At 43.2% G+C, this 26907-nt stretch overlaps 1 protein-coding gene across 1 annotated transcript in view; it reads right to left on the reverse strand.

The window, feature by feature from the left end:
• SEMA3A (semaphorin 3A) overlaps positions 1-26907 on the reverse strand; it is a 190841-nt gene that overhangs the window by 14414 nt on the left and 149520 nt on the right. Inside the window, exons 7-14 of the mRNA XM_079975176.1 lie at positions 19754-19896; positions 18743-18857; positions 18550-18619; positions 17575-17719; positions 13653-13872; positions 9302-9393; positions 5420-5461; positions 1457-1614 (exon numbers count right to left, since the gene is read on the reverse strand). Coding sequence (XP_079831302.1) covers positions 1457-1614; positions 5420-5461; positions 9302-9393; positions 13653-13872; positions 17575-17719; positions 18550-18619; positions 18743-18857; positions 19754-19896 — 985 coding nt within the window. The remainder of the gene's footprint in view (positions 1-1456; positions 1615-5419; positions 5462-9301; positions 9394-13652; positions 13873-17574; positions 17720-18549; positions 18620-18742; positions 18858-19753; positions 19897-26907) is intronic.

The raw sequence follows: 26907 nt of genomic DNA on the forward strand, positions 1-26907 counted from the left end.
CTAGGGTTATACCCATGGATCTAGTCCTATGCACAAATATGGGGAAAAATTATACTAATTAGGAAACCTGCTAATCTAAGGTCATTTGTAGGCTCAATATGAACAGACAAACTGCAACAAAACATGTCTCTCCCATATTGGTCTCTACTGACACATCAGGTGCTGCAACCTCCCAATGGTTTGACTTCACCTCCAAAGGCGGACTTCTCAATTGTCTCTCAAGACAGACAGATGCCACCATGAATGGTGTGTTCAGGAATTTGCTTCAGCACAGGAAGGCTTTATCTCTGGAAATTCTCAGGGACTTGCATGAGGGGATTGGTCCAATGTCCTCAGGTGCACAGACTCCTCTCCAGATAGTTGTATGCTTAGGCCTGAAGATGGTTTCTAAGTGATCTGGAACCCTGAGTAGACAGGGCTCCCCGGTGTCCAATAGAGCATGCTCAGAAAAATGTCTTCAGACCTTTGTGCTAAACATGCAAAGACCAGAAGTGGAGCCAGAGCAGCCAGACTCATTGGCACAAGATTTCAATGTGCCCCCCTGCCTCCATTCCCAGGTGAAGCCTTCTTGTGTTCAGGTGAACACCTGAATGTGGCCACAGTCTAAGCCAGGAGTTCCCAAATTGTGGTGGTTCATAATGTGTCCAGGGATCAGTGGCTGAAGATGCACACTGAATATTTATATTGATTATGAATTGCATGTTCACTGTGTTGCTTATTTCTATGCATTCTTTTGCGGAATTCCTGTTGTAGTGCAACAAAATATAAAATATATAAACAACAATTAAAAATAGAACTAAGAATCATACAGCACTTAGCACAGCACACTGCTACAATGGGCTGAAAAATCATGAAGCAATCTGCCATGGGTTTTTTTGGCAATTTTCATGTGGTCCGCAGGGGGAAAGTTTTGGAACCAAGGGTCTAAGCAGAACCCAGGTATCACTTGAAACCAGTAGTGGAAGATGGGGCAGCAGCACTCACCTGACTGCTGGTCACAGGGCTAAGTGGTGGTCAGGTGGAAAGCCTGATGGATTGGCTCCACCAGTGCATTTGCCTCATGCCATGCCACACACACCCCACAGCAATGCAGGTGGCTGACAGTCAGGTGTGCGCTGCTGCCCCACCATGGTGCCCACTACTGCTTGAAACCGTCACTTAAGAAGTTAGGGACATAACATTGGTAATCTATAGAATAAGAATGGAAACAAGGTGATAAATTGCTGATTAAAATTGTATAACTTTGGAACGCAGGAGCGAGAGATGTGAGGAAGTCCAAAAAGTGAAGAAAATATGGTTATTACAAGATGTTAATTGTCTTTTTTGTTTTTCTTTCTGTTTTGTTTTTGTTTAAAAAAAAAATCTTCAATAAAAGTTTATATATATATATAAAAAGAAACCGTCACTTAGGGAATCAGGTGAGGACCTTGAAGGAGACACTCAAATCCAGCCTTACCTCTTAGCGGTGGGAAAGTAACGAGAGCACGAGGCACCATCCCAGGCGCAGTATGGGTCCCTAGCAAGGCAGCACTCTGCACATGCTTTACCATACACATCGCAGCGGTGCAAGGGAAGCTGTGAAACTCCAACAGCTGAGCCAATGTAGAGCTGTTGCTGTTTGTGGCAGGAGAGAGAGAGAGAGAGAGAGAGAGAGAGAGAGAGAGAGAGAGAGAGACATGGTAAGTAAACCTGTTTCGTTCAAGAAGAATCTCCTTCATTTATCTCTCAGCACTTTTAGCACTTTCAACATGCCGCACAAGTTCTAAAATTCAGAGTCATTCGACTCTTGCTTCTTCTCTGTGTTAAGGATCAAATTGGTTAAGAAATTCCATTTGTGTGGATTCCAGTGTGGACCGACCTGCCTCACTCTTCCCAGACTAATGTGTGGACCACAATTCTTGGCTCAAAACGTTTTAGGATAAAACATATTTAGAAATGCATCCATTAAGATAAAATTATTTCAATATGCATACTGCAATAGGATATGTAATTACAACTGTATTTAAACAGTCTTTTAAAAAATCAAATAGGATTTTGCATGCATTTTTTAAATAAAAAAAAGGGTAAGTTGCAGATAAATATGGAAACAGGATGGAATGGACTTTTAGGAACAAATATATGCAAATTTGATACAGACCAGAATCCATCTATCTTTAAAAAGGAATCTCCCATAGGGAGAGTCATAATTTCCAGCTGTGCCTAAAGTGCTGCAAGGACCTTTTTGAACATTACATCATGCAGCTGAACATGGGGATGTGGATTCCTGTACATACCAGCTCCCACTCCACATTTCCATAGTCCACACCTGCCTATCTGCCCACCCTCCCTTCCAGGTCAACTGAATCCTGAACACCACCTCCAGCCTGACAAATTAAGGTTCCTCCTGCACGGGAAGGCCCTTTGTTGTTGTACCTGAACTATCACAAAAGCATCAAGCGTTTCATGAACTTGATCCATTTGGAAGGTTAACTAACAAGAGTCTTCTGCCACCACTTGATTAAGCAGAAAAACCTGGAGAAAAACACGCGGCCTCGACTCTGGAGGTCTGCAACTGCCCCTCTGCTCCCACAGAGCATCTGACGGCACAAGCTCCTCTGTTTGCTTCAGTGGGGATGGAGGCAGCCAAGGGATGAGTTTGGGGAGGCTGCTTTGATTGTTATCTTTTGCTCTGCACGGGACATAAAGTTCATCACGTCACTCCATGAAAAGCCCCGAGTTCACAAAGAACAATGCATTAAATATCTAAAGCTGGGAGTGCTCAAGAATCAGGAATCAACATGCTCTCAAAAACGCCTCTAATTCAAAGATGCAATCAATGCCAGAAGCTTGTCATAGTGCATCACCTACGTGTATTGTTTTTTTTTTCCTCCTCCCTTCACTCGGGGCTACAACAACACTTTATAGGCTTCACTTTATGTGAATAACTTAGCTAGAGAAAACTTTTAATATTGTAAATTTGTTTTCCGAGGGATCAGGGAGAATTGTAATCCCTCCTGCTCCTGAATACATAAAGGGGCCTTTGATCGAGAAGTTGTGCTTAAATGCATGGTTCATTATACAGTGTAATCTGCTCCTTTAAAAAGAATGTACTTGTAAAAATAATCAAAAGCAGAGCATTCTGGTACCATATGAATATATATATATATATATAACTTGACAGCTTTGTTTTGAAAATAGTTTTCTCTATAATAGCACATTCTTTTAAATCTCCCCCTACCCCTTGTTGTTTTAGGTGATAAACTGTGCGAGGGAAGTGGCCCCAAACAAAATATTTCATGTCAAACTCATTCATTTTAGGCCAGTTTCCAGTACTCAATGGGGTTCCTAGCTGGACTGCCCAGAATTCTGACTATTGAGATGGCTTTACCCCTTTCTCATCGAAAGCTATATCAGTGGCTGATGGATACACATCTGTTTTCATATCTTTAAAAAGAATACCAAACATATGCATCTGAAAGATTTGTTATAAATTTAGAAAAGTTACATAAATAGAACATGGCTTGGCTTGTGGTGTATCTGCCGCTTGCCTCAATATGGTCCAGAAATCACACAAAAAAGGTTTCCAAATACCTATCGAAGTCTGTCTCACAAGTTTCATTTTTACAAAATGTATCCGTTTCAGCCACCATTACTCTAGTTGTTGTAAGAAGATCCTGTGCCCAAGCGTGATGCTCCTTATTTACGTTAGAGACTCAGTACAATGCCTCCAGCAGCAAAAGAAGCCTAATTCCGATATGTAACTCTACATTATAAAAACAGCCCTGTACAAAGTCAGACCAGCAGTCCACGAGTGAGTCTGCTGGACCTCCCTGGAGACGCTGGGGATTTAACATGCAGAGCTAAGCTATGGCCCTTCCTCAGAGCCTTTGGCCAATAAGGCTCAATTTTAATGCAGCTTCATCTAATGGATAAGAGAACTCTCACATTTTCTCCCTAACAGATTCCATGGTGAGCAGCTTTAGAGACAGGCAGGCCAATCTTCCCATGGTGCAGAAGGTCTAAAGAAAATGGCCTCACTCTGCATCTTCAGGCTGCTTCAAGGATGTAGGGTGGTGCAAGCCATAGCTGTCAACTTTCAGATTTGAAAATAAGGGATCAGCAGCCTCAAAATTAAGGGATCAGCAGCCTTACCTGTCCTAGGGAGCCTCGAAAATAAGGGATCAGCAGTCTCACCTGTCCAGGGGACAGTCTATGGGATATCTAACAATCTGGGATAGCAGCAGGAAGCAGCGGGAAATGGAATAAGGGAATTTCCCGCAAAAAAAGGGACGGTTGACAGCTATGGTGTAAGGTGCTAAAGTGTGCTATGGGAACCAAGCCCTCTGGGTTCCTTTGCCAGAATGGCTCCTCTTTCATGTCTTCCCTTCATCATCCCTGAAGTGCCTCCCAAATTCTGAGCGCCAAAGTACTGTCATGCATTTGTGCAGGGCCACATCCCCCTATATTCCTGAGTCTAATCGAAGTAAGACTCAGTCAAGGCTGAGGGAGTTAAAACTGTGCCAAACAAGGGACCCCTGAATTTAGCATGTTAAAACACAAGCCAGGCTGGCTTCCTGCATCCTGGAAATCACCAGCTCATGGTGGTTCCAGATGGGTAGCAATTGCTTGACATTGATAGCATGACAACTCCCACTTTGTATAAAGCAGTCGCTATACACTGAAAACTTCCATTGTGATCAATGGGTCTTTGTAAAAGTGAATCTTGCACATTCATTCGCCCCTAGTTCATCGGTAGGCAAACTAAGGCCCGGGGGGAGGATCCGGCCCAATCGCCTTCTCAATCCGGCCCATGGACGGTCCGGGAATCAGAGTGTTTTTACATGAGTAGAATGTGTGCTTTTATTTAAAATGCACCCCTGGGTTATTTGTGGGGCATAGGAATTAGTTCATTTTTCTCTCTCCAAAATAGAGTCCGGCCCCCCACAAGGTCTGAGAGATAGTGGACTGGCCCCCTGCTTAAAAAGTTTGCTGACCCCTGCACTGAACACTTCCATTGTGATCAATGGGTCTTTGTAAAAGTGAATTTTGAACATTCATTAGCCTCTAGTTGGTGTTATAGAGGAAGAAGCAGGTGAGAAGGAGGCCCGGTAGTGATTGTGTGAATGTTGGAGAACAGGAGGTTTGACCCTCATGACCTGCGGCCAGTGACTCCTGGAGATGCAACATCTCTAGAGCTCGGAACAAGGATCTTTGTTTCAGAGACCAATTAGGCAGTTCATTTCCACTTCATAGCTAGCGAAGCACACGTAAAGACTTTCTCTCTTCTTTGTCTGTCAGAATTTCCATAAGAAACTAGAAACATTTATGAAAAGGAACGGGAGGTAGCTGGCATCAATATCTTTTCAGGCAAGCAAGTTAAGGTCTCTGAAATATGGGACCCAATAAATATTTAAGAGTCTCAAGATTGCATGTACAGTACCTGCTTTGTGGAAATCTTCATGGCTGAAATAGCTGTGGGTTCCTGGAAAAGAGAGTTACAGTTATAGCAAAGATGCTTCAAATAGCTGCTTCCCTTAAGACGATGAGAACTGGGTGCCTCGCTGTGGATTGCTCTTACTGACTTTCACGCTGAAACGCCGTTGTTGCTATGGATGCATTCAAATGCATTTGTGCCTGCGCAATTGTGCATGTTGAAACTCAACACAAGGATTAATCAAGCATGCATTCTACAAAGGTCCAGTGGAGGCGTCATAGCAGCCCTCCAAAAACAGCGGTTTGCAAATTGGGAGCCAACTTCAGGAATGCACACCTATATCCCTTTCTCAGTGGGAATCATCCCCCTTTAACCATGGTTTAGCATCAAACTGAAGCTAACCAGGGTCCCTCTTCTTCAGGGTTTATCAACTGCTGTGTGATTCCTTTGCTTCATAATATTGGCAACTGCTAGGGGGACAGGGAACTGCTGATCATGATGATGTCGCCATACCAGTAAATATGCAAAATGGTATGTAAAGGTAAAGTAAAGGTACCCCTGCCCATACGGGCCAGTCTTGACAGACTCTGGGGTTGTGCGCCCATCTCACTTAAGAGGCCAGGGGCCAGCGCTGTCCGGAGACACTTCCGGGTCACGTGGCCAGCGTGACATCGCTGCTCTGGCGAGCCAGAGTCGCACACGGAAACGCCGTTTACCTTCCCGCTGGTAAGCGGTCCCTATTTATCTACTTGCACCCGGAGGTGCTTTCGAACTGCTAGGTTGGCAGGCGCTGGGACCGAGCAGCGGGAGCGCACCCCGCCGCAGGGATTCGAACCGCCGACCTTTCGATCGGCAAGTCCTAGGCGCTGAGGCTTTAACCCACAGCGCCACCTGCGTCCCAAAATGGTATGTAGAGGAGGACAACTCCGATCAGGGCTGCTATTTCTGGTAGAAATTCCACACTGAGGAATATGTGTAGATTTGTCTTATGGAGTGTAGACCTTTCTATTTTCTTATAGTTTCCTCATACGGGTTCAGTTTCTATCAAGGTACGCTGACATAGCCTGCTTCAAGCTTTCAACTTCACCCCGGCGAGCCCATGGGGAACTGGATATGGCTCAGTAGATGCTAAGCATGCAGACTCTCCAGTGCAAATGGGTTATTAAACTTGGTATTGGAAGGCATCAATTACAGGCCTTGCCGAAATGTTTGCTCAGCTGTTCAGGGAGACACTGCACAAATCAGGTTAAAAAGGCATTTGTTATCAGTGCAATACATCTGGAATGCCTTCAGTTTGGCTGGAGCTGTCAATGAAAAGTGTTGTGTTCGGCATTCTGCAATTCAGGCTGTTAAATTCATTCTTTGGTGACATAAAATTAGATCCACCCACCCCAGGGATATGTGAAAACTCAAAAGTGATGGGTTGCATTGAAACTTCGTATCAGATTTCTACCTAGGACTTGATTCCTTTGGCGCATTAACCAACCCCCCTTCAAACTCCAGCTGCACCTGCAAGGAAAATAATTTCAACAGTATTTTATGGCAGCTGATAAGGAGCTCTTAGGGTCATGCTGAATGTTGAGGTGTCTGCATCCCCAGGCACCCTCACACCAGGATGTTCAACGCAGCAAGGGAGCAAAGGAATTGCAATGCCTCCTTCTAACGGTTTCTGGTGGTCTCCTCTTCCTACCTTTTCGTTTTGCCCTTCAAGGGCAAACCAAGGGCAAATCTGCACTGCCACGCCAAATAGCGCCTTTGCCAAGCCTGTCTTTCTCCTACCACCTTCTCTCCTGACTGCTAAGCCACTTTGGACTTTGGAAGTAGCTTGGGACAAGCGGAAAGCAGCAGACAAGGAGGTAGCTAAGCACCCGTCCTCCTGCCCACATGTGCAACCGCCACTAAGGGTGGAGTTTCAGCCTCAATGTCAGCTGTCAAAGATGTTTTTGCTGACAGTTCCATCACTGAGTCCACCCGTTTTTTTGGCTAAGGACTCACCTCGCCAGATTCTGCCAGCCTCTGTTTCTGATTGATCAGATACTGCTCTGGCTGAGCTCCAGACTTGCATGGGTCAACTACTAGTCACAGCTCCATGCACAGGTGGTGGGACTCCAAACCAAAAGTTGGAAACCATTTTTTCAAGGCTGGAAAATGTGATACAATGGTTCTCTCTCTCACTCTCTCTCTCTCCCCCCCCCCATCTGAGTCACCATAGCCTACCTCTAGGCATCTGAAATGTAAGGCAAAAACCTTCCAGGACAGAAGACATGATTTGTTCCAGAAAGCGAGACAAAGCACCTCTCCTTTTAGAAATTAAGCTCTTAGCTTGTCTCTTTAATTTTTGGCTTAACAGAGCATGGCATTCGTTTTGTTTCATTTGTAGAAGCTCATGCAATGGCCAGGTCCCTAGACTACTTTAGAATATAAGTAGCTGATTTGCTGCAGGCAACAGAGAAAACAACCACAGGCCACCAGCTACTCTTGTGATTTCATCTCATTCCTTGAGATTTATTTCTTGTTCAAAACCAGGGGTTCAGAGCCTGACAATGAGGCACACTTCATTGAGTCAGTGACTCATTCACACACAGGTTGCACTTCCAGTGTAAAGCCCAGAACGTTGTATGCAAACAGTCCTAGAACACATGGCCAAAATAACATGGTGCCTATTCATAAGGCAAAGCAAGCAAGTGTTGGGATGGGTGGAAACCAAGAAGTCTCGCTTTGTAGGATGCTGCTTCTAGCAGAAGGAAAAGCTTGACATGGGACAGCCTGAGAGGATTTGTGAATCAGAACAGGGCTGTCATTTTCTTTCTTTTTTAAAATCTTAGCCTGTTAAATTTTAACACTGACAATTACTTAATTAAATTTACAACAATTTGCAGATAAATAAACAAGAATTCTGATGAAAGACAGGAAGCTCTCAAACGCTTGGTCCATCTAGGTCAGAAGCATCTGCAGCGACTGGCTGTGGCTCTCTGGGGATCCAGTCAAGGGATCCAGGCATCACCCCTGAGGCCCTTGCATCCCTGTGATCTACCATTGAGCAAGAAAAACAAACAATTCCCTTTGTTTCTAGACAATGCTTCCATATGTTGCAGTTGGAATCATCTTTAAAAAGGCATCCCTCGCTGCGTAGGAGAGATGTGGAATCCCACTTCCAAGATAATTTGTAAATTCTTACATTAAAGTAACGCATTTTTAAAAAATCTGCCTGACTGACTATGGGACAAGTTTTTAACTGATCAAAATGTTTATTGAATCAAGTTGATTAATCAGCAATACAACTCAATCTCAGCTTTATCTTCTCATTTTCTTCATACTCCCCAGGATGGCACGAGATCAAAATCCATTTAAACAAAAACATGCATTGGAAATCAGCTCCTAAAACCATGCCAACTTTTGCCTACATTGTGTACTTCTTCAAAATTATTCTTAATTGTCATGTCAGAGAAACCCTCAATGTCAGATAACAGACTTTTCACTACGCCTTTGTCTTCATGTCATATGCCCAGATGTAGAATTAATTCTGTATATTTTTCTGGGGAGAAGACAGGCAGCAAAACCTTCAAATGTTACAGATGGTTTTCACTGTAAATTGCAAACAGTCATATCTATTGGTTTTAGCGGCCCAGTGAACGGGGGGGGGGGGGGGAGGGGGAGGGGGGAGGAGAGTCAGCAATATAATTTTTGCTATTAGCTCACAACTGGCACTGAAAGCTCTGAGGTTTATTTTGACTAGTGCCTGAATCTCTAATTGAGAAGCTAATTAGAAAGGTTTGCTGGACTCTTCCATAATAAACCCTGTCTCTGCAACTGCCTGCAGGGGGTGGCGGGGGCGGCAGCAGCAGCAGGAGAGCGAAAACAGATAACCAACATTTCAATCACACTCACCCGAAAGACTGTCATTTCTTCCAGCAAAACTTCCTCCAAATCATGCCAGGTCTCTTTAGGGATAGAAACTACTTTCAAAACTGTCCCAATATCTGAAATAAAGACAGATACCATTTTCCCCCTTGAGTCCAAGAGCAGTCCAGTCTCAGATCTACAAAAGTTTTATGTTTCCCACAATACAAATTATCGTATTTCAAAAAGGGGATTATGCAGCTATGCGTTCTTTAGAGTCGGCTCCATACAATACCCACTTACCTTCAAAATGATCTCAAAAGTTCTTAAAAGTTTCCAAAGGAGGATTATATTGAAATCTTTTAATTGCAAACCCTCCCCCCCCCAAAAAAAAATCTGAACCCTGAACCCATTTTAGCTGTCAGCAAATGAACCGGTCAGTGTAATGTTACCAGTGAAATGTCAGCTGCCACAAATGTGTATTTAAAGCTAGGAATACACAGGATCAGCCAGGGCTACATTTTATGATTTATTCTCAAGTCCAAAGTATTTCATGTTTTCTTTTTCTTTCTTTTTTAAAATAATAATACAAGGGCAGATGTGAAAGTGAGACTTCATGGGGACACACAGACAGCTGGAGGGATGCTGCCAAATTAATTAAGTTGTCAGATCTGTTAGGAATCAGCTGGTGATTCCAAACGGTGCAGAGTTTGAGTTGATAGTCCTGCATTGGACTATATGATCCTTCGGGGTCCCAATTCTATGATTCTTTGAGACAACCAATATTGATGTGGTGTTTTCTCAGAACATTATCAGGCATAGTGGACAGAATCCCTGGAATATATATCTATCTATCTATCTATCTATCTATCTATCTATCTATCTATATAATATATAAGTTCCATACCGCTCTATACCTGAAGGTCTCGGGGCGGTTCACATAAAATATAAAATACATAAAATCAAAACAAAACTAGCAACTCAATAAAACAACAACCCCAAAAGAGCCAGCATTTTTAAACAGGGGATAGGATGTAGATCAAGTCAGGCAAAGGCATGGTTGAAAAGGTACATTTTTGCCTGGCGCCTAAAGGTGTACAGTGGTACCTCTGGTTGCGAATGGGATCCATTCCGGAGGCCCGTTTGCAACGTGAAAAGCCTCCAACCTGAAGCGCCGTACCTGCGCAGGTGCGCGATGCAATTTGGCACTTGTGTGCATGCGCGAAGCGTGATTTAGCACCGCCTGCGCATGCGGCAAAACCTGGAAGTAACCCTTTCCAGTACTTCCAGGTCGCCGTGGGAAGCAACCTGAAAAAATGTAACATGAAGCAAACGTAACATGAGGTATGACTTGTGGTGCCCCGCAAGACGAACGCCTCGCAAGACGGAAAACCCACTAGACGAAAGGGTTTTCCATTTTGGAGGTGCTTCGCAAAACGAATTTCCCTATGGGCTTGCTTCGCAAGACGAAAATGTCTTGTGAGTTCCTGTGTTTTTTTTCCCCTCCCCCCCCTTTTCCTAAGCCACTAAGCTGCTTATCAGCTGATCCACTGATAAGCCGCTTAACAGCTGATCGCTAAAAGCCGCTAAACCGCTAATAGCACTAATCCGCTAAGCTGTCAATGAGCTTGCTTCGCAAGACGAAAAAACCGCTATACGAAGAGCCTCACGGAACGGATTAATTTCGTCTTGCGAGACACCACTGTACAGTCATACCTCGGGTTGAATGTGCTTTGGGATGAGCATGTTCGAGTTGCGCTCCACGGCAACCCGGAGGTAACGGAGCGCATTACTTCCGGGTTTCGCCGCTTGCACATGTGCAGACGCTCAGAATGACTTCACGCGTATGTGCAAAAACGGTGAAAAGCGACGCGCACATGTGCAGACATGCCGTCGCTGGTTACGTTCGCTTCTAGATGCGAACGGGGCTCCGGAACAGATCCCATTCAGATCTAGAGGTATCACTGTCTAGTGATGGTCCCAGGCGATAGCTAGTCTGTTGCAGGTTTTCTGAGAACCGTTTGCAAGGGGCAAACTAAAGAGCCCAGAATTATAGGGGAAATAATTTCCTTTGGATGTGCTTGAAATGTATCCTGTATGTGCAGGATTACCGACTTTTGGCCTTGCTGCTGTTCATCTGCCTCCAACGGCAGCTTTTTTTTTTTTTTTTGGCAGCCAGTGATAACATTTCTCCCTCTACTGTGAAAAGCTTCCCCTGCCGTAGGCAGACAAATCACTTCACCCAACACTGCGGAATAACTGACCTGCAAATTGTCAGTTTTTCTTAACAGAGTATTCCAGGTGGAAGAGGGGAAGGGGATAAAAACACTTTACTAAGCTTAGAAGTTGTGCGGGGATGCGGGGGGCAAAGGATGTCATTCGGAAGCTACAGTTTTAAACAAAGTCTATATCAATTTTGTCAGCATCAAAGACTGGAAGATTTAAGTTCTTGCAGCAGGAGGAGAGACCACTACAAAATAATGGAGAACTGGATTATTGCCACGTTTAAAACATTTTGAATTCTACAACAGAGGTTTGACAAAGCCAAAGAAGTCAGCCTAGCAGATAGGCATTAAATCTTTAAGATAAATAGTTCTATTTTAAGAGGGACCTTCCCGCCCCCCCCCCCCCATTAGTGGTTTGCTGTTCTCTAAAGCCTCTGAGGTCAAATGCACAATGTGTTAAACCCTACAGTGTCTCTGATCAGGCCTCAGGCATCCAAAGCGAAGCTTTATCTGTACTCAAGATCAGGCTTACGTGGAATAATATTTCAAACAATTTCACACAAAGTGAACCAGGCCCCTCATTTCAGATCAGCAAGCTTTGGCGAGTAACTCAACTTACAAGATAAAATCACTGTTATTAATTCACGTTTACTGAAAGATGGACTCGAGTCTGTGTTAAATGATCCACTCCTGCCCTCAAGGTAAATTATGAGGGCAAAAATATGCATTTTGGTCTGCTGGAGAGGGATTGAAGTGAACCATCACTGAGGTGAGAGTTAGTATCCAGATGTATACTTAAAACAACAACAATGCTGAATTAATCACATTTCCTTTCCACTAGGACTCAGGGAAACAACATAACTTACTTCCTCCTTAACTTGCACTAGACCTCAGGAAAAGATGGTGGTATTTTCATTTAGCATTTATTTTTGTTTAAGTGACGCTGCTGTGGCCCTTGCTATAGTGGGAATTAAAATGTTGTTCTCTGAGATTAATCAACCACACCACATTGCCAAGGTAACTGTCAGACTCAGATGAGATTTAAGATGGAAGTCTGCTGGCTATGGGTAGGACTGCAGAGTGGAAGACAAGGAGACAGTCTTGCTTTTCCAGAGATCAAGATAAAAAAAGACTGAAGTCACACACAGCTTGAACTTAATTCAAGCTTTAATTGAATTAGTATTAAATTGGGAGTCCCCAGGGGTGGGCAGCTCCTGGACCAGAAGGGAGAATACAGAACTAAAAGCTGCTGCATACAAAGTGTTTTGGACTAGCGTGCTCTCTAACGTGCTATATTCAGGACATTTATTTTGGGGAAGTTGAAATATACTCAGAGTCGCAAAGTGATTTCATGCTCTTTATTCAGCTCATAGTGGTGAGGAGGAATGAATGAAAGTCCCCTCAAAGTATCTGCTTTATATACATTATTTACACAATGGGCTGCACATGATTGGCTAATTCTGGAATTCTACTGTAAGCCAATCAGGTTGTGGATTCACTTCTATCTGGAGCAAGATTGGGTGGTTCCTGCCAACCAGTCATACTGCTGCATTGTTCTAGGACCAATCAGACTGCTGCATTCTGAATCCTATTGTTCTAGGACCAATCAGACTGCTGCAATTTGGATCCTATTGTTCTAGGACCAATCAGACTGCTGCAGTTTGGATCCTATTCAACTCAGTACATAACAGAAGTATTTTGGATATGGGAAAATATTCAAATGTGCAAGCCCCAAGCTACAAACTGAAATGGCATAGTCCGGACACAAGTTTATCATCCAGTGAGAAATTGGGTCTAGAGTTATTGAAATGGATGTGGTCATTACGTCAAACAAGTAAATTGCAGTCCACCCAAAATAGAGTCGAGCCTTGCCTGTAAGGAATTCAGTGAGCCACACTAGAAGACACAGACAGGGCTCTTTTTCAGCAGGAACCCACCGGAACTCAGTTCCAGCACCTCTCAGCTATTGCCATTCAAAGAGAACAAGGGAGGCGTTCATGGTGAGTTTTGGCACCTCTTGTTTTAGAAATATAGCACTGGATACTTTCCACCAAAAACTGCTTTGGTGCAAGTCCATTCATGTTGACAGTACTTGCACAGAAGGAATGCCAAACATATTGGACTCTTCTGCTCTGCTTTCCATTCACTTTCTAAAGAGGTTTGCGGAGCCTTACCTGTCCCAATGAACATGACGTCATACTGGCCATCCTCTGCATCTACCCGATCGACCACAATTTGTGTGAACTGGTAATCCAAATCTGTTTTGATCATTATGGGGCGATTATTGATGGGAAATACAGGGTTGTACATCGCTGGGTGGCTTCTTGCGAATGTGATGACTTCATCAGGAAGATCCTTGGTTGAGTCAAATCCACCAAATGTTTTGCTTGGACACTGGGGAGGGGGATGGCAAAAGAGAATATTGTCAAGAGATTACAACAGTGAAATTCCCATTTCCTCAGTGTATACACTGAAGTCTTCACAACAACCTTAGGTTTTCACATGGTGCTGCTGCATCATCATCATACTGTGTCCAATGCTAGTCCTGCTCAGAGGTTTTATTAGTAGTGTCCTTTATTTTAATAGGTCTACTCTGAGTAGGACTAAAGTTGGTTACAACCTAGCATCGCCAATATAGAGATGAGTCAACCTGTGTTGGGATATACAGTTCCTCCAGTATATGCAAGCCAGTGACTTGCTGAATTCAAATCTCAGCATTAGCAGAAGATTGCCAAGTGTCTGTAGGTAAATTGCATTTTATGGGGATAATAATAATACTGGCCTGAGCATTCAGATAAATTGTGCTGTTAGAGAGTTCCAATCAAACACCTGATTTGGCTTCCACTCTGCCTTCACCTCTTACTCCAACTCCAAACAATTCTTAGCTTGGGGAAGGGGGAGGTGGTACCAGATGAATTTGGACCAAGCTCAAAGGGGGCTTTACTCAACCTGAATTGTGGTAGCCCTGTTCAAGTTCACATTTCAAGCTTCCCTCTCGCCTCATTCCTAAAGACGTGTAAAGTGCTTTGAACACTTGAAGTGTAAAATACTGATAGCATTATTATACTTTGTGTTCATTTCCTTTGATTTAAGAACACAAATGCCCTAGTGTTGAAATAACCTGCATCGCCTATGTATTCCTAAAACATACAGCACTTGAAAGCCAAAATGTAATTAAACAACAATCCTGATCTTGCAACACGCTCTGTAGGGAGAAAAATCAATTATCATGGCTATCATCTTATTAACAATTCATCAGGGAGGACATTAAAAACAACAACACGTGTCTTTTAAAAGAATAGGAAGATGTCCTCCATCGCAGCACCAGTTCTATGTAGCCTGGTTTTTATCATATATTAGGTATCATTTTATTATGTGCTTTTTCCTAGCAACAAAACTCAAGTATCCACTTTTATTAGTGAATATCAGAGCCTGAGATAATTGCATATCAAACACAATTAAAAACCAGAAAAACTGCAGGAGGTTCCCTTCTTCTGTTTTTTGTTATCAATGCCACATTCTAGCAGTTAAATAATACCAACAATTAACAACAGTTTTTTCATAGCTTATAGCAATTTTGCATTAAAAAAAAATCCATATTTCACATCCCAAAGGCAATCTTGATTTTCCAGATGGAGTGCAATACTGATTACTTGCATTAATTAGATAATGATTAATCGGATAATGTATGAGAAGTGCTTTGAACAAGAAAAGTAATTTAGAAGTGCTAAGTATTGTTAATGCAGCTGGGAATTCATATACAAGAACATGTGTGAATAATCTTTTTGGATTTTCTAAATGGACTGTCTCGATCATTTTCAAGCAGCCATCTATAAACATTGAATTTACAAGGAACGAACATGCGACGAGACGTCCAAGGACGCTGTGGGCACTTTCCCCTCTCAAATTCCCCAGTTCAATGGTGCACTGGGATCCCTTAGGAAACCTAAGTGCTAAATCATTTCAAGGAATTCATCCTTCATATACTGTATTGATTTCTTGTTTGCATCCCTAGTGCTTTAAATGGAAGCTGTGAAACTAAAAATCCATGTTGCCTCTGCATAATCCAGGGCCTACCAAAAGCTGCCCTTGAAGCGGATTAACACGGCCCGTTCCTCTGCAAAACGTATATTGGGGATGCAGCAGCCATGCTTTTCCTAGAGCTGAACTGTCCTTCCCCCATGGTTGTGTGCAAAGCGTGTTCTCCTTCATGGAGAGCACGTGTTGCGGTGGGGGCCACCAGGACACTCCAAAGTTGGGGGCGGGCTAATTGACCATTGGCCACTGATGCGATTGGGGCTTCCCTTGTTGTTGGGAAGAAGTTAATGTTGCCATTTGTTGATTGACAGCTAGAAATGCTAATACTTCTTGCACGAGGCTAGGGCTTCCTCTTTTTGCCCGTGCATTGGATTGCCCGTCCCCCCTCCCTAGAACAGGGTTGTTTGCTTTGACCTTGCTATGCCTGTCATGGGGTCGTCTGCTTTGGAGCGGGGGCCTGGTAGGAATTTTGTCTATTTGGCTGATTGGCTGGGGCCATTTGGTTTTTGCCTACTGCGTAGCAAATCGTCACAACGTGAAAGGTTCGCGGTTAGGCATTGGTTTATGGTTTGGTTGGTTGAGGGGCATGGATTGGCTGTGCCTGCCCCTCTAATGCTGCTGCTGCAAGGGATTCCGTTAAAAGAATTGGGAGCTAACTATTGCTTGTCCACTCTGTCAAGGGGGCTCGGGCCATAGCAATGAGCTCCTGGTTGCATTTGGGGTGAGGGCAGGTTCCCTGCTCTGTCGCTACCCCCAAGTGTATTCCTGTATTCTGACTTTTGCATCGTGCGGAATGTCAGTCTGTCCCCCATGGTGGGGGCAGATAGTCGCAACCAATGCCTAAGCAACCACTCACAAATTTGTATTTTAATAAAGTTGTGGCCAAAATTATGCCAAAAATCTTAAACAAAAATTCTGTGTGATGTGTGAGTTATTGGGGTGGCCCTGGGGACCTCGACACACAATTGTAATGATCATTTCAATGATTGCTTCACACCACTTTTAAATATTTTTTATCTTGCTGTACACCAGCCTGATGTTTTGTGAGAGGGCAGTAGATAAGTACTTTAATACTTCTGTGAACCACCATGAGACCTCTGGGTATAGAGCGGTATATAAGTTCAATAAATAATAAATAAACAAATATAAATTATTTGGCTGTGCAGACAAGCCTGTGAATCTCAATGGGGCGCAGGTTTACTGCACTTCAGGGGGCTGGCAAATAAAAGATTACTAGAGGTGTGCAGTACAATTTCATGCATGTTCACTCTGAGGTCATCTGCAGTACATTTAATAGGTCCAATGGCCAAATTACGTTTGGTTTTTGCTACATAGTTCTTGCCTTGGATGTTGGGTTTTTTTGTTTTTATCAGTACAGTAGACTAGGGTTGGGACACATATTCAGAAAAAAACACATGTATGGACCTCTCAGAAAGATGCCACTTCATGGTATATGGAAAAACACACTGTGTTATGCTTACAGGTAGGTAGCTGTGATGGTCATAGTAGAAACAAAATAAAAAAATTCCTTCCAGTAGCATGTTAGAGATCAACTTTGTTATTGGTATCAGCTTTCGTGTGCATGCACACTTCTTCAGATACCACAAAAGCTCACACCAATAACAATCTTAGTTGGTCTCTAAGGTGCTACTGGAAGGATTTTTTTAAATTTTGTTTCTAGATTGTGTTATGGTCCTCAACGCCAAAAATCCCCTACCCTTTTCTCTGAATGTACTGATTGATTCAGAATTTTTATTATTATTATTATTATTATTATTAGACTTGCATACCGCCCTTCTCATAATAATATCTCAGGGTGGTTCACAAGATCAAGGCATTTAAATGAGATGTCTTTCACAGTTAGAAGGCATGCAATACTATTTCAATAGGCAATTGAAATTCCTGCACTGCTTTGGGTGGATTAAATCAATGGGCATGTTTCTAGAGCGATTCCTCAACAATTACCCCTACAGAGAAAATAGTGGTATTTCCCCCCAGATGAATGCCTGCCAATACTGCTTGGGCACCACCTAACTGCCCAGTGAGTAGGGCACTTACAGTTCCTGGTCGTGGATATGGGACTCTTCCTTGGTAGGGAACCCATTGATAGTTGGGACCATCTCTGTGAGCATATGGACCCAGAAACACCCTCCTCACGTCCGTCATGCTATACATGCACACAGCCGATCCTTTAAAGATGTTGCTAATAATAGACAGGGTGGAAAAACAGATAGGTGGAGAGAGAAAAAGAAGAAATTGTTTCTAAATTAGAGAGGTTCTAGAAATACCGGCTTTCCATTTATTTATTTTCTGTCACCAAAACAAGCCAACAGCAACCTTGTGCAATTGTCTAACCAAATCAAAATGAAATGCTTTGAAAATGGGATTCAGTCGAAACAATTTACTTTGATAGAGAATTATATCCACATTTTAATTTCCCCTTCCCTCCATGATCTTCAGGCATTTACTGTCCTTTAAGTCCCCTTCTTCTCCCTAGCTCCCTCCCTGTGTTTGCTCCAGCACCAGACCAGCACCCATGGGGCTCAGCTTCCTTGAGCGCTTACAAACTAGGCAAGTAACAACCCTCTGAAAGGGTCTGGAGTTGTTGCTTGTATGGTGTGTAAATTCTCTCTGAAGAGCCAAAGCAAAAACATAGGGACAGGATTTGGCTTCCAGGTCAATGGAAACAAAAAGTTGGCATTCAAGACGCACCAGACGCAATCAGGCCTCCTATACAACACATACTAAGAAAAGGGTTAATGCAGAAACACACACACACACACACACACACACACACACACACACATTCTTTTAAACTGTGTGGCCGCAGACTTCTGAGCGATTATATATATATTGCTCATAGGAAAACTCCAGTTCATTAACCTCTTACATCTACTACTTTTCTAGCAGTTCAAAGGTTGAGAAAATGCCTTCTCTTTTAAAGGACCATGTTAACAAAGAAAGCTTTTAAAAATGGGCAGCCTCCATGCTCCCCCCCCCCCCCCGCCCTAAGTAAAATGATATGTCCACTACCTGGAAGTTGTAAACACTCCATAGATGATTGGGGTTTTAGGGTCCTTTGAGTTCATTAGAAACACATCCTCTGTCAAAATAAATAAAATAAAATAAGGGGCAAGAAGCAAAAAACAGCCGCCAATTTAGTAATGAGCATGCAGCTGGCCAGAGAGAGAACGGTTCTGTCTCCAGAAACACTTTGACCACTTACGGAGCTCATCAAAATGAGTGTCAATGCCGTTGGGACCTGGCACCGAACAAATCAGGCGTGCTTTGAGGAAAGTGGTCCACTTGTTGACGAGACTTCTGTGGCCACCAAAGTCATTCTACAAAAGAAATAGCTCATGTCAGGACATAAAAACAGAGTCTGCTTATTGTGTAGACTGCACCTGGAAAGTGTGGAGGAAAAGTCAGTGTGGAGAAGCCCTCAGTGAAGCTGTAGTGGCACATGGGAGTTCCCACTTCAGTGCAGCCATGCGTAGGATCCCACCTCCTCCAAAATAAGCTTGCTCCACACATGGCCTTGTCCAGTTAGGAACTGGAAGCGGCAATAGAGCACCAGAGGTTTGTGACTCTCTGTGCAGAATCGCCATGAGGTTCAGAGGGGAGGAAGAAGGTTTGTAGCTGGCTGCAATCCATCGGCCCTGTGTACAGGTAGCCTCTGTTGCTAGTTTTCCAAATTTTACCCCAAAGAGGAAAGGTACATCTCACTTAAAGACAACGAGAGCATTTCTGGACTGTTGCTGCTGCTCTACAAACGTTACACCTGCTTTCACCCCAAGCTCCCCAAATGAAGCCTAAAAAGAGAAATAACTGTTCTTACATGAAGTTGTGGAGTCACAGGCCCAGTTCAGGTGAACAGAATGCCTCAGACCTGTGCTTTACTATGGGCTTTTCTACTTCTTTTGCTGTGAGAGCAGGAGAGCAAAAGCTTCTGCTTTTATTTCAGCACAAACTGCAGCTCCATGTTTTGTTTGAACTCGGGAACTGTGGTTTGTTTGAACTAAAATTAGTTTAAGCAAACCGGACTCAAACTGAGCCCAAAGCTTACTATTCCTCATCACATAAAACATGGATATGGCCATTGTTAAATACCTTATTATACCTATTATTTGACACATCCACCCACAATACTAAATATACCGGTATTAGTGAAGTGACCTTTCTTTACAATTGAGAGAATATGATTGTGAGTGTATTCATCATCCAGTCACAGTTTTACCTTACAGATCTGTCCTATCCTGGCATGTGTAGCTTTTCCAGAATGCTCCCCATCAATTGCGTTTTCACGGAAGAAAAAATAGATCTTGTCATCCTCCGGGTTGTCACTTTCGGGGATCAGGTGAGCGCTAATAAACCGAGGATCTGAAAAGAAAATGCAAGTGTGTACTACAGGAATGGAGCTTATAAATATCCCTTGCATAAGCTTTGGGTCATTCAGATTGTAGATCTTCCCAAGACTTGGTGAGGGATTTCACAACTTCTTCTTCCACAAAAACTCTAGCACTTACTGTGATTTGCCCACAGGTCCCTGAAGACTTAGCTACTACACTTTGAGGCTGATATGACTGAGCTATGATTAATGTTCATGATATGGACAACAACAAGTGGATGGAATTTTGAGGAGCAGCAGAAGATAGGGCAACATTAGGACCAGCCAAAATTGCAAGTTGATTTATGATCCTTGGCATGAGTTGGAGTGAGCAATCTTATTCTTCAGTTTCTAGTCATCACCCATTGCTGAGGAGAGTTTGCCCATCACTTTAGCGGGAAAATAAATAGGGAGACACCAATCACAGGGAAATGAAAGGAGGAAACCTTCAGCAACATAAAGGGAAAAGGCTTCCATTAAGTCCAACCTGTTTCAAACCAAATTCTTTCTCAGGATCAGTGTTTTTTTCTGGGGGGGGGGATGTAGAGGTACGCATACCCCTAAACATTTTGTGTGAATCTACATTTGGCCTCATTGAGGGGCAGTATTTCAATATGAGTGGGAAAATGAGAGCACCCCTAAACATTTTTTAAGAAAAAAAGCACTGCTCAGGATCATTATAAATATAAACAGTATAAAACTATTAAACACACACACACAAACAAACAAACAAACAAACACAAACACAATCTTTGGGGCACTTGTAATTTTATCATCGAAGGAAAGAAAAGGGATTACTTTTTTATCCTTTAGAATGTTCTAATTTCATACTAAAATACAATATTTCTTTAGTTATGCCTAACCAATGTAAATAACACATAAAGAAAATGGTGCAAATTAACTTCAGCAGCATGTGCTTCCTGGCCCTGATCCAGCTTTACTCATACACAAAAAGTCGCACAGAAAGAGAACCTCCAAATTTGCTTTGAATTTTGCTACTAGTAGCATCAGCTGGGAGGGCAATATGTCTCTACACCACTTCATCAAAGGGCTCAGCCTGCAATTTTACTGGCGGCAGCTGAGCACTTCAGTCCAGATCTCTTCTTTTCATCAAAATCTGTTTGATTTTGAGTTGCTTAATATTGAAACTGCACCCCAGGCTGAAACGGAAAACGAATACTATGAGTTAGGGGAGTTCTCTTGCACAAGGGAAATTTCAAGGGAATTCACTCTTAATGCAAAATTTAAAGCAAATTTGGAGGTTCTCTTTCTGCTTTCATGGAATCGGAGGGATTCCATGGGAAACCAAGAGATTCACTACATTACGTAAAGAGGACGGCGCCTCAGCTGGACCAGAGTAACTATGTATGTCACTGCATGAATAAATGGCTTTGGAAAGCATTTTCACTGTTTCTGACTGGTCAAATTTTTGGGCTGTTTAGCCACCTGGATAAATCAATATATTTCAAGTCAATGAAAGAATGTTTTCATGTCAGCTGAGCAGCCATCTGTGCTTTTGATCATTTAGTTTCTGTTCTCTGTAGCTCTGTAATTCCTACATAGAGTATAAGAAATAAACAAAGCCGATAGGATAGGTTTAGAGACATGCATTTATAAGCATGCATGCATTGCATACGAAGCAACCTAACAGCACAACAGAAGCTTTTCATGTTTATGATGACCTACAAGAATGAAGAGCACAAAAAATATTTCAACGTGCGTGCGCACACGCACGCGCGCGCACACACACACAGAGTCTGTTCTATCTGTTAGCTTCCATCATGTTGCATTCAAGCAATAGCAAAGCTCCAAACAGCCACACTGAAAACAAAAACAAAACCATCTGCTCATAACTCTGCTTTTGATAAGCAACAGGAAGTGACCCCCAAGTTTAAAAGTCAGAATGTAAGGCATTTGGGGATGTATGAATATAATATTTTAAAAGTGATTTGAAAGGAGAAGAGTTCACAAATGTAAACATATGCAGCTGCCTTATATTGAGTCAGATCATTGCCCAGCAGAATCTCTTCTTACTGGCTGTGTCTCTCCAAGCACACATCAGATTCTGATGAATCCTAAATCCTAAGCTTAGGTCTCATGCCCAGAAAGCAGGGAGCCAAGTGGTTGTCCTCTTGTCTCTTTCTGGGTCCTCATCCGAGTAGTTTTTCTTGCCACTTTCCCCTGGAAAACCCACTCTTTAGCGCTAAATTGGAACAAATAGCAATCCACACAACACGCAATTGCCAATTGTTCCGATTCAGGGAGTTCAACATTGGGTTTCCCTGGGAGAAAGCAGAAGGGCAAAGGGAGGGGTGGACGAGCCCTTCACTGAGCTGATTCACAGAAATTCAGGATATCTCTGCAGTGAAAATGGTTCTCCTTCAAATCACTTCAGAATGAATCTGGGGGCTCTTGCAGCTTTGTGAGAAATTCTGAGTCCACTGGAGCTGCTCTGAGTGTGATTTCCCCAAACTCTCCATATACAGAAAATACCAGGGAAGGGAAGATAGGAGGGGGGGGGTAGATTTGTGACTGACAGCTCTTGCTTCCAACCAAGGGATAACTTTACCAGGGCTCTCTTTTTACTTCCAATCACTGTTATTCTGGGAGAAATGCAGAAGGATGGAAGAAAACAAAACAAAAACAAAAACAAGCAAGCAACCACTGAGCTGTGTTTTTTATGTATATACTTAGAATAACTCCTTCACCCAGGCACTAATCCTTCTGAAATTTTGCAGGATACTTTCCTAGGGGCACATCAACAGTGCATGTTATTTTTCATGCAAAGGGGCACCCACTTTGACTTTCAAGTGTTATAACTGTCTTCACTGCACCTAAGCATGCCACGACATCATCACGTATGGTAGTATCAACAACAGACTTGTACAAAATCCAAAACAAATACAACTTTAGAATTTCTCCTCCTAGTCACAAACAATCTGTGTTGAAGTGCATTAAAAATAACAAACTTCAAAAAAAGAAAAAAAAGAGAGAGGGAAAAATGTCTAGAACATGATAAAGCATGATCAAAGAAGGATAAAGCCACAGTGGTAAGCTTTCTCAACTTTAACCAGGTCTCTGATCTCTATGCCAAATCTAAAAATAGACCTTGGTTTACAACAATCAAAGCAAATAATAAAATAATGTATACTCCCCCCCATCTCTTTTCTTTAACAGGAAAAAAAAATTTGTTGTAACTCTAACAGTATTTCCTATAAACACTACATTTTGGGTGCCTCACTTCCATTAACAGTTCTTCCCAATTTTTATTGGCAGAAACCACAATTAAAGCATCCTTGATCTAACAGATGCAACTGAAATAAGAGGCTCAGAGCTGACTCTAAGATTCATTGTTTTCTTAAGCAATAGCAACATGTTTTGCTTGTCTCAGCATTTCAAGCTCAGATGAAGCTAGGGATTTTTTTTTTTTTAAAAAAAATCAATTTAATACTCTTTCTTAAGTATTTCTTGCCAGCTGCATGACTAAACTACAAAAGGAAAACCAACACAAGAACATAAGGTAGTATTCCCAAATGAGTTATATTGAGGGTTTCAATTGTGATATATACAATAGATAATATGGACATTTGTTGTTAGTTATCAAGACATTCTAACAATACTGAGCAAACACACATCCAGGAAGGGGCATCTCTTATATGAGATGGCATTCAAGAAGACTGAATTAATGTCCTCTTCATGGTCTGATTTTTGCCCATGCGAGAAAGAATTAATTTTGGAAATGTTGTTTTACCATTTGGATGCTACAGTTACTCTGGTTTAATGTATATTATTGGAGGTGCAGTTATAATAAAATGATAGAGAGGAAACATGACGAAGACCAAGGAAGCAAAAGCCAACAGTGAGCAACGGAAACAGGAAGCAGCTTGGACGTACGAAATAGTCTATTTTTTCTTTCTTTTTGATCTGGAGAGGTGAGAGAGGCACGGAGAAGGAATCAAAGTGTCCTCAGAGAGTCTGAAGGCGCAACTCAAGCTCAGAGGTTGCCGATGAAGTGCCTGCAGGAACAAATGCACCCACAAAGGTCTTCCCTGGCACCCTCACAGTTCTCCCCGTCCCCCATTTGAAATTAGGGCTGAAATAGGACGTTCTCTCTTGGAAGAAGAAGAAGAGTTTGGATTTGATATCCCGCCTTTCACTCCCCTTCAGGAGTCTCAAAGCGGCTAACATTCTCCTTTCCCTTCCTCCCCCACAACAAACACTCTGTGAGGTGAGTGATGCTGAGAGACTTCAGAGAAGTGTGACTGGCCCAAGGTCACCCAGCAGCTGCATGTGGAGGAGCAGAGATGCGAACCTGGTTCACCAGATTACGAGACTACCGCTCTTAACCACTACACCACACTGGAAGTGGGAGCCCCTCTAGGAAGTTCTCTCTTGGAAGTGGGCGCCTCTCTAGGAAGTGGCAGCATTCATCCCGCTGCCCGGGAGAGGCTGTGCGCAGCTATCCTGCTTTCTGCGCAGCGATCCTGCTTGCTCTCCTGTCTTCTGCCTTAGCTGCACGCAGCCTCTTCCGGGCAGGGGAGCCTTCATCTCGCTGCCCGGAAGAGGCTACCAGAACAGCAAGAGGCTATCTCAGAAGCCAGATCCCTCTTGCTGTTCTGGCTTCTGAGATTCAGAATATTTTTTTTTCTTGTTTTCCTCTTCCAAAAACTAGGTGCATCTTATGGTCTGGTGCGTCTTACAGAGCGAAAAATACAGTAGGTTGAAATGGGTCTTTTTTGTACTTGTCCTTTCATTTCGGACATTAATCTCTACCACAACTGATTTATTTGGGCTATGAGGGGGATTGTTTAATGTACATTTTTACTGATTTTTTTACATCTGAAATCACTTGCCAAGGCAATGAAGAAGGGAGAGAGGAAGACTGGCCATTTAGGATTTCTGATTTGTTTTACTAGTTGGGGATTGGCGCGCGGGGGGGGGGGAGGGGGGAGGGAGATAATACTTCTTTGTCTGGAAAATTGTCAAATGCCACACTTTATATTCAGGAAAGCCTGTTGAGAAAGAAAAAAAGCAAGAAAGAAAATGTTGAGCTGTGGTATAATTATCAGTTCCCAAGGCCTTTGTTCTTAAAGAGACAACAATAGTTTTGATTCTCTGTAATGACTAATTATATGATGAAGAAAAAATGAACACAGAAGTTCAGTGAAATTATACTGTAATTCTCCAAGTAAATTAGGTTTCTCACAAAACATTCCATATCAGCTGCCTAGCTTGCTTAATTTTAAGAAGGTAATTATCAGTGCTCACCATGTTTAGATGTGCTAACACACTCACTATATAAATAAATCTGAATTTACACTGCTGAACTTGGGTGATCTGGCCATGCATGGCCAGATGAGATGACTTATTAACGATGAGATGATGCCTTGCATGTGTCAACCAGCCATTGCAGAAAGCATGTTCAGACTGGTGTTCGAACATGTGAATGTCAAAGTGACGGGGAGCATCTATGAGCGGCTTCTACTCATGTCCACTTGACTGCAAGCAAAGCCCACCATGACACTGGTTTCCTGATCTTGCAGAGGGCTCTGCTCATGCTCAAGCGAATGTGACCGAAGTCCCATGCAGATCTTCCCTGCACACAACACAGGGAAGGTTGGGCACTAAGCAGGTTGAGGGATGCTGAGATTTCTGTATTGCAGGGGGTTGGACTAGATTAGGGGTCAGCAACCTTTTTCAGCCATGAGCCAGTCCACTGTCCCTCAGACCTTGTGGGGAGCAGGACTATATTTGGGGGGGGGGGGATGAACAAATTCCTATGCCCCACAAATAACCCAGAGATGCATTTTAAATAAAAGCAAGCATTCTACTCATGAATAAACACGCTGATTCCCAGACCATCTGCAGCCGGATTGAGAAGGCGAATGGGCCGCATCCGGCCCCCGGGCCTTAGGTTGCCTACCTCTGGACTAGATGTTCCTCATGTCCCTTCCAACTCTTTTATGATTCTATGCGCACAAGGTTGCTAGAAGTAGGGTTTGTGTGCATGCACCTGCCCCACTGTCCAAATTCTGCCATTTGTGTGTTCTGGTGAATGCCTGAACATGCATATATTAGTCCCAACTGATAGACTATTCTTATCACCCAATGGTGACTCAAACAGCGGAGTCAATTCCTACATCTGGTTGTGTCTTCATGTGATGAGGATGTATTCATGAAACAAACCTGTTATTGGCAACAAGTCTTTTGGCGTCCTGTGGGCACTATGCCCTGGGTGTGCCCACCTGCTTGCCCCTGTCATGACTGCCCCATTGCTTGTCCTCTGCATCTGAAGCACTGTCCACAATGACTGCCTATTAATTTATTTGTATAAAGGTAAAGGGACCCCTGATCATTAGATCCAGTCGTGGCCGACTCTGGGGTTGCGGCACTCATCTTGCTTTATTGGCTGAGGGAGCCGGAGTACAGCTTCCAGGTCATGTGGCCAGCATGTCTAAGCTGCTTCTGGTGAATCAGAGCAGCACACGGAAATGGCATTTACCTTCCCGCCGGAGTGGTACCTATTTATCTACTTGCACTTTGACATGCTTTCGAACTGCTAGGTTGGCAGGAGCTGGGACCGAGCAACGGGAGCTCACCCCATCATGGGGATTTGAACTGCCAACCTTCTGATCGGCAAGTCCTAGGCTCTATGGTTTAACCCACAGCGCCACCTGCGTCCCAATTTATTTGTATAGATGGCAGTATATTAGGATGTCTATATAACCCACCCATCCATCCCTCATTTTATTTGGATGCCGCCTTTCCATAGTTCAAAGCTGCTCAAGGCGGCTTGCAACATTAAAAAGGTAAAGGTAAAGGTACCCCTGCCCGTACGGGCCAGTCTTGACAGACTCTGGGGTTGTGCGCCCATCTCACTTAAGAGGCCAGGGGCCAGCACTGTCCGGAGACACTTCCGGGTCACGTGGCCAGCGTGACATCGCTGCTCTGGCCAGAGCCAGAGCCAGAGCCAGAGCCAGAGCCAGAGCCAGAGCCAGAGCCAG

Source organism: Podarcis cretensis, assembly GCF_951804945.1.
Source record: "Podarcis cretensis genome assembly, chromosome: 5".
In the NCBI taxonomy this organism is placed as follows: Eukaryota; Metazoa; Chordata; class Lepidosauria; order Squamata; family Lacertidae; genus Podarcis; species Podarcis cretensis.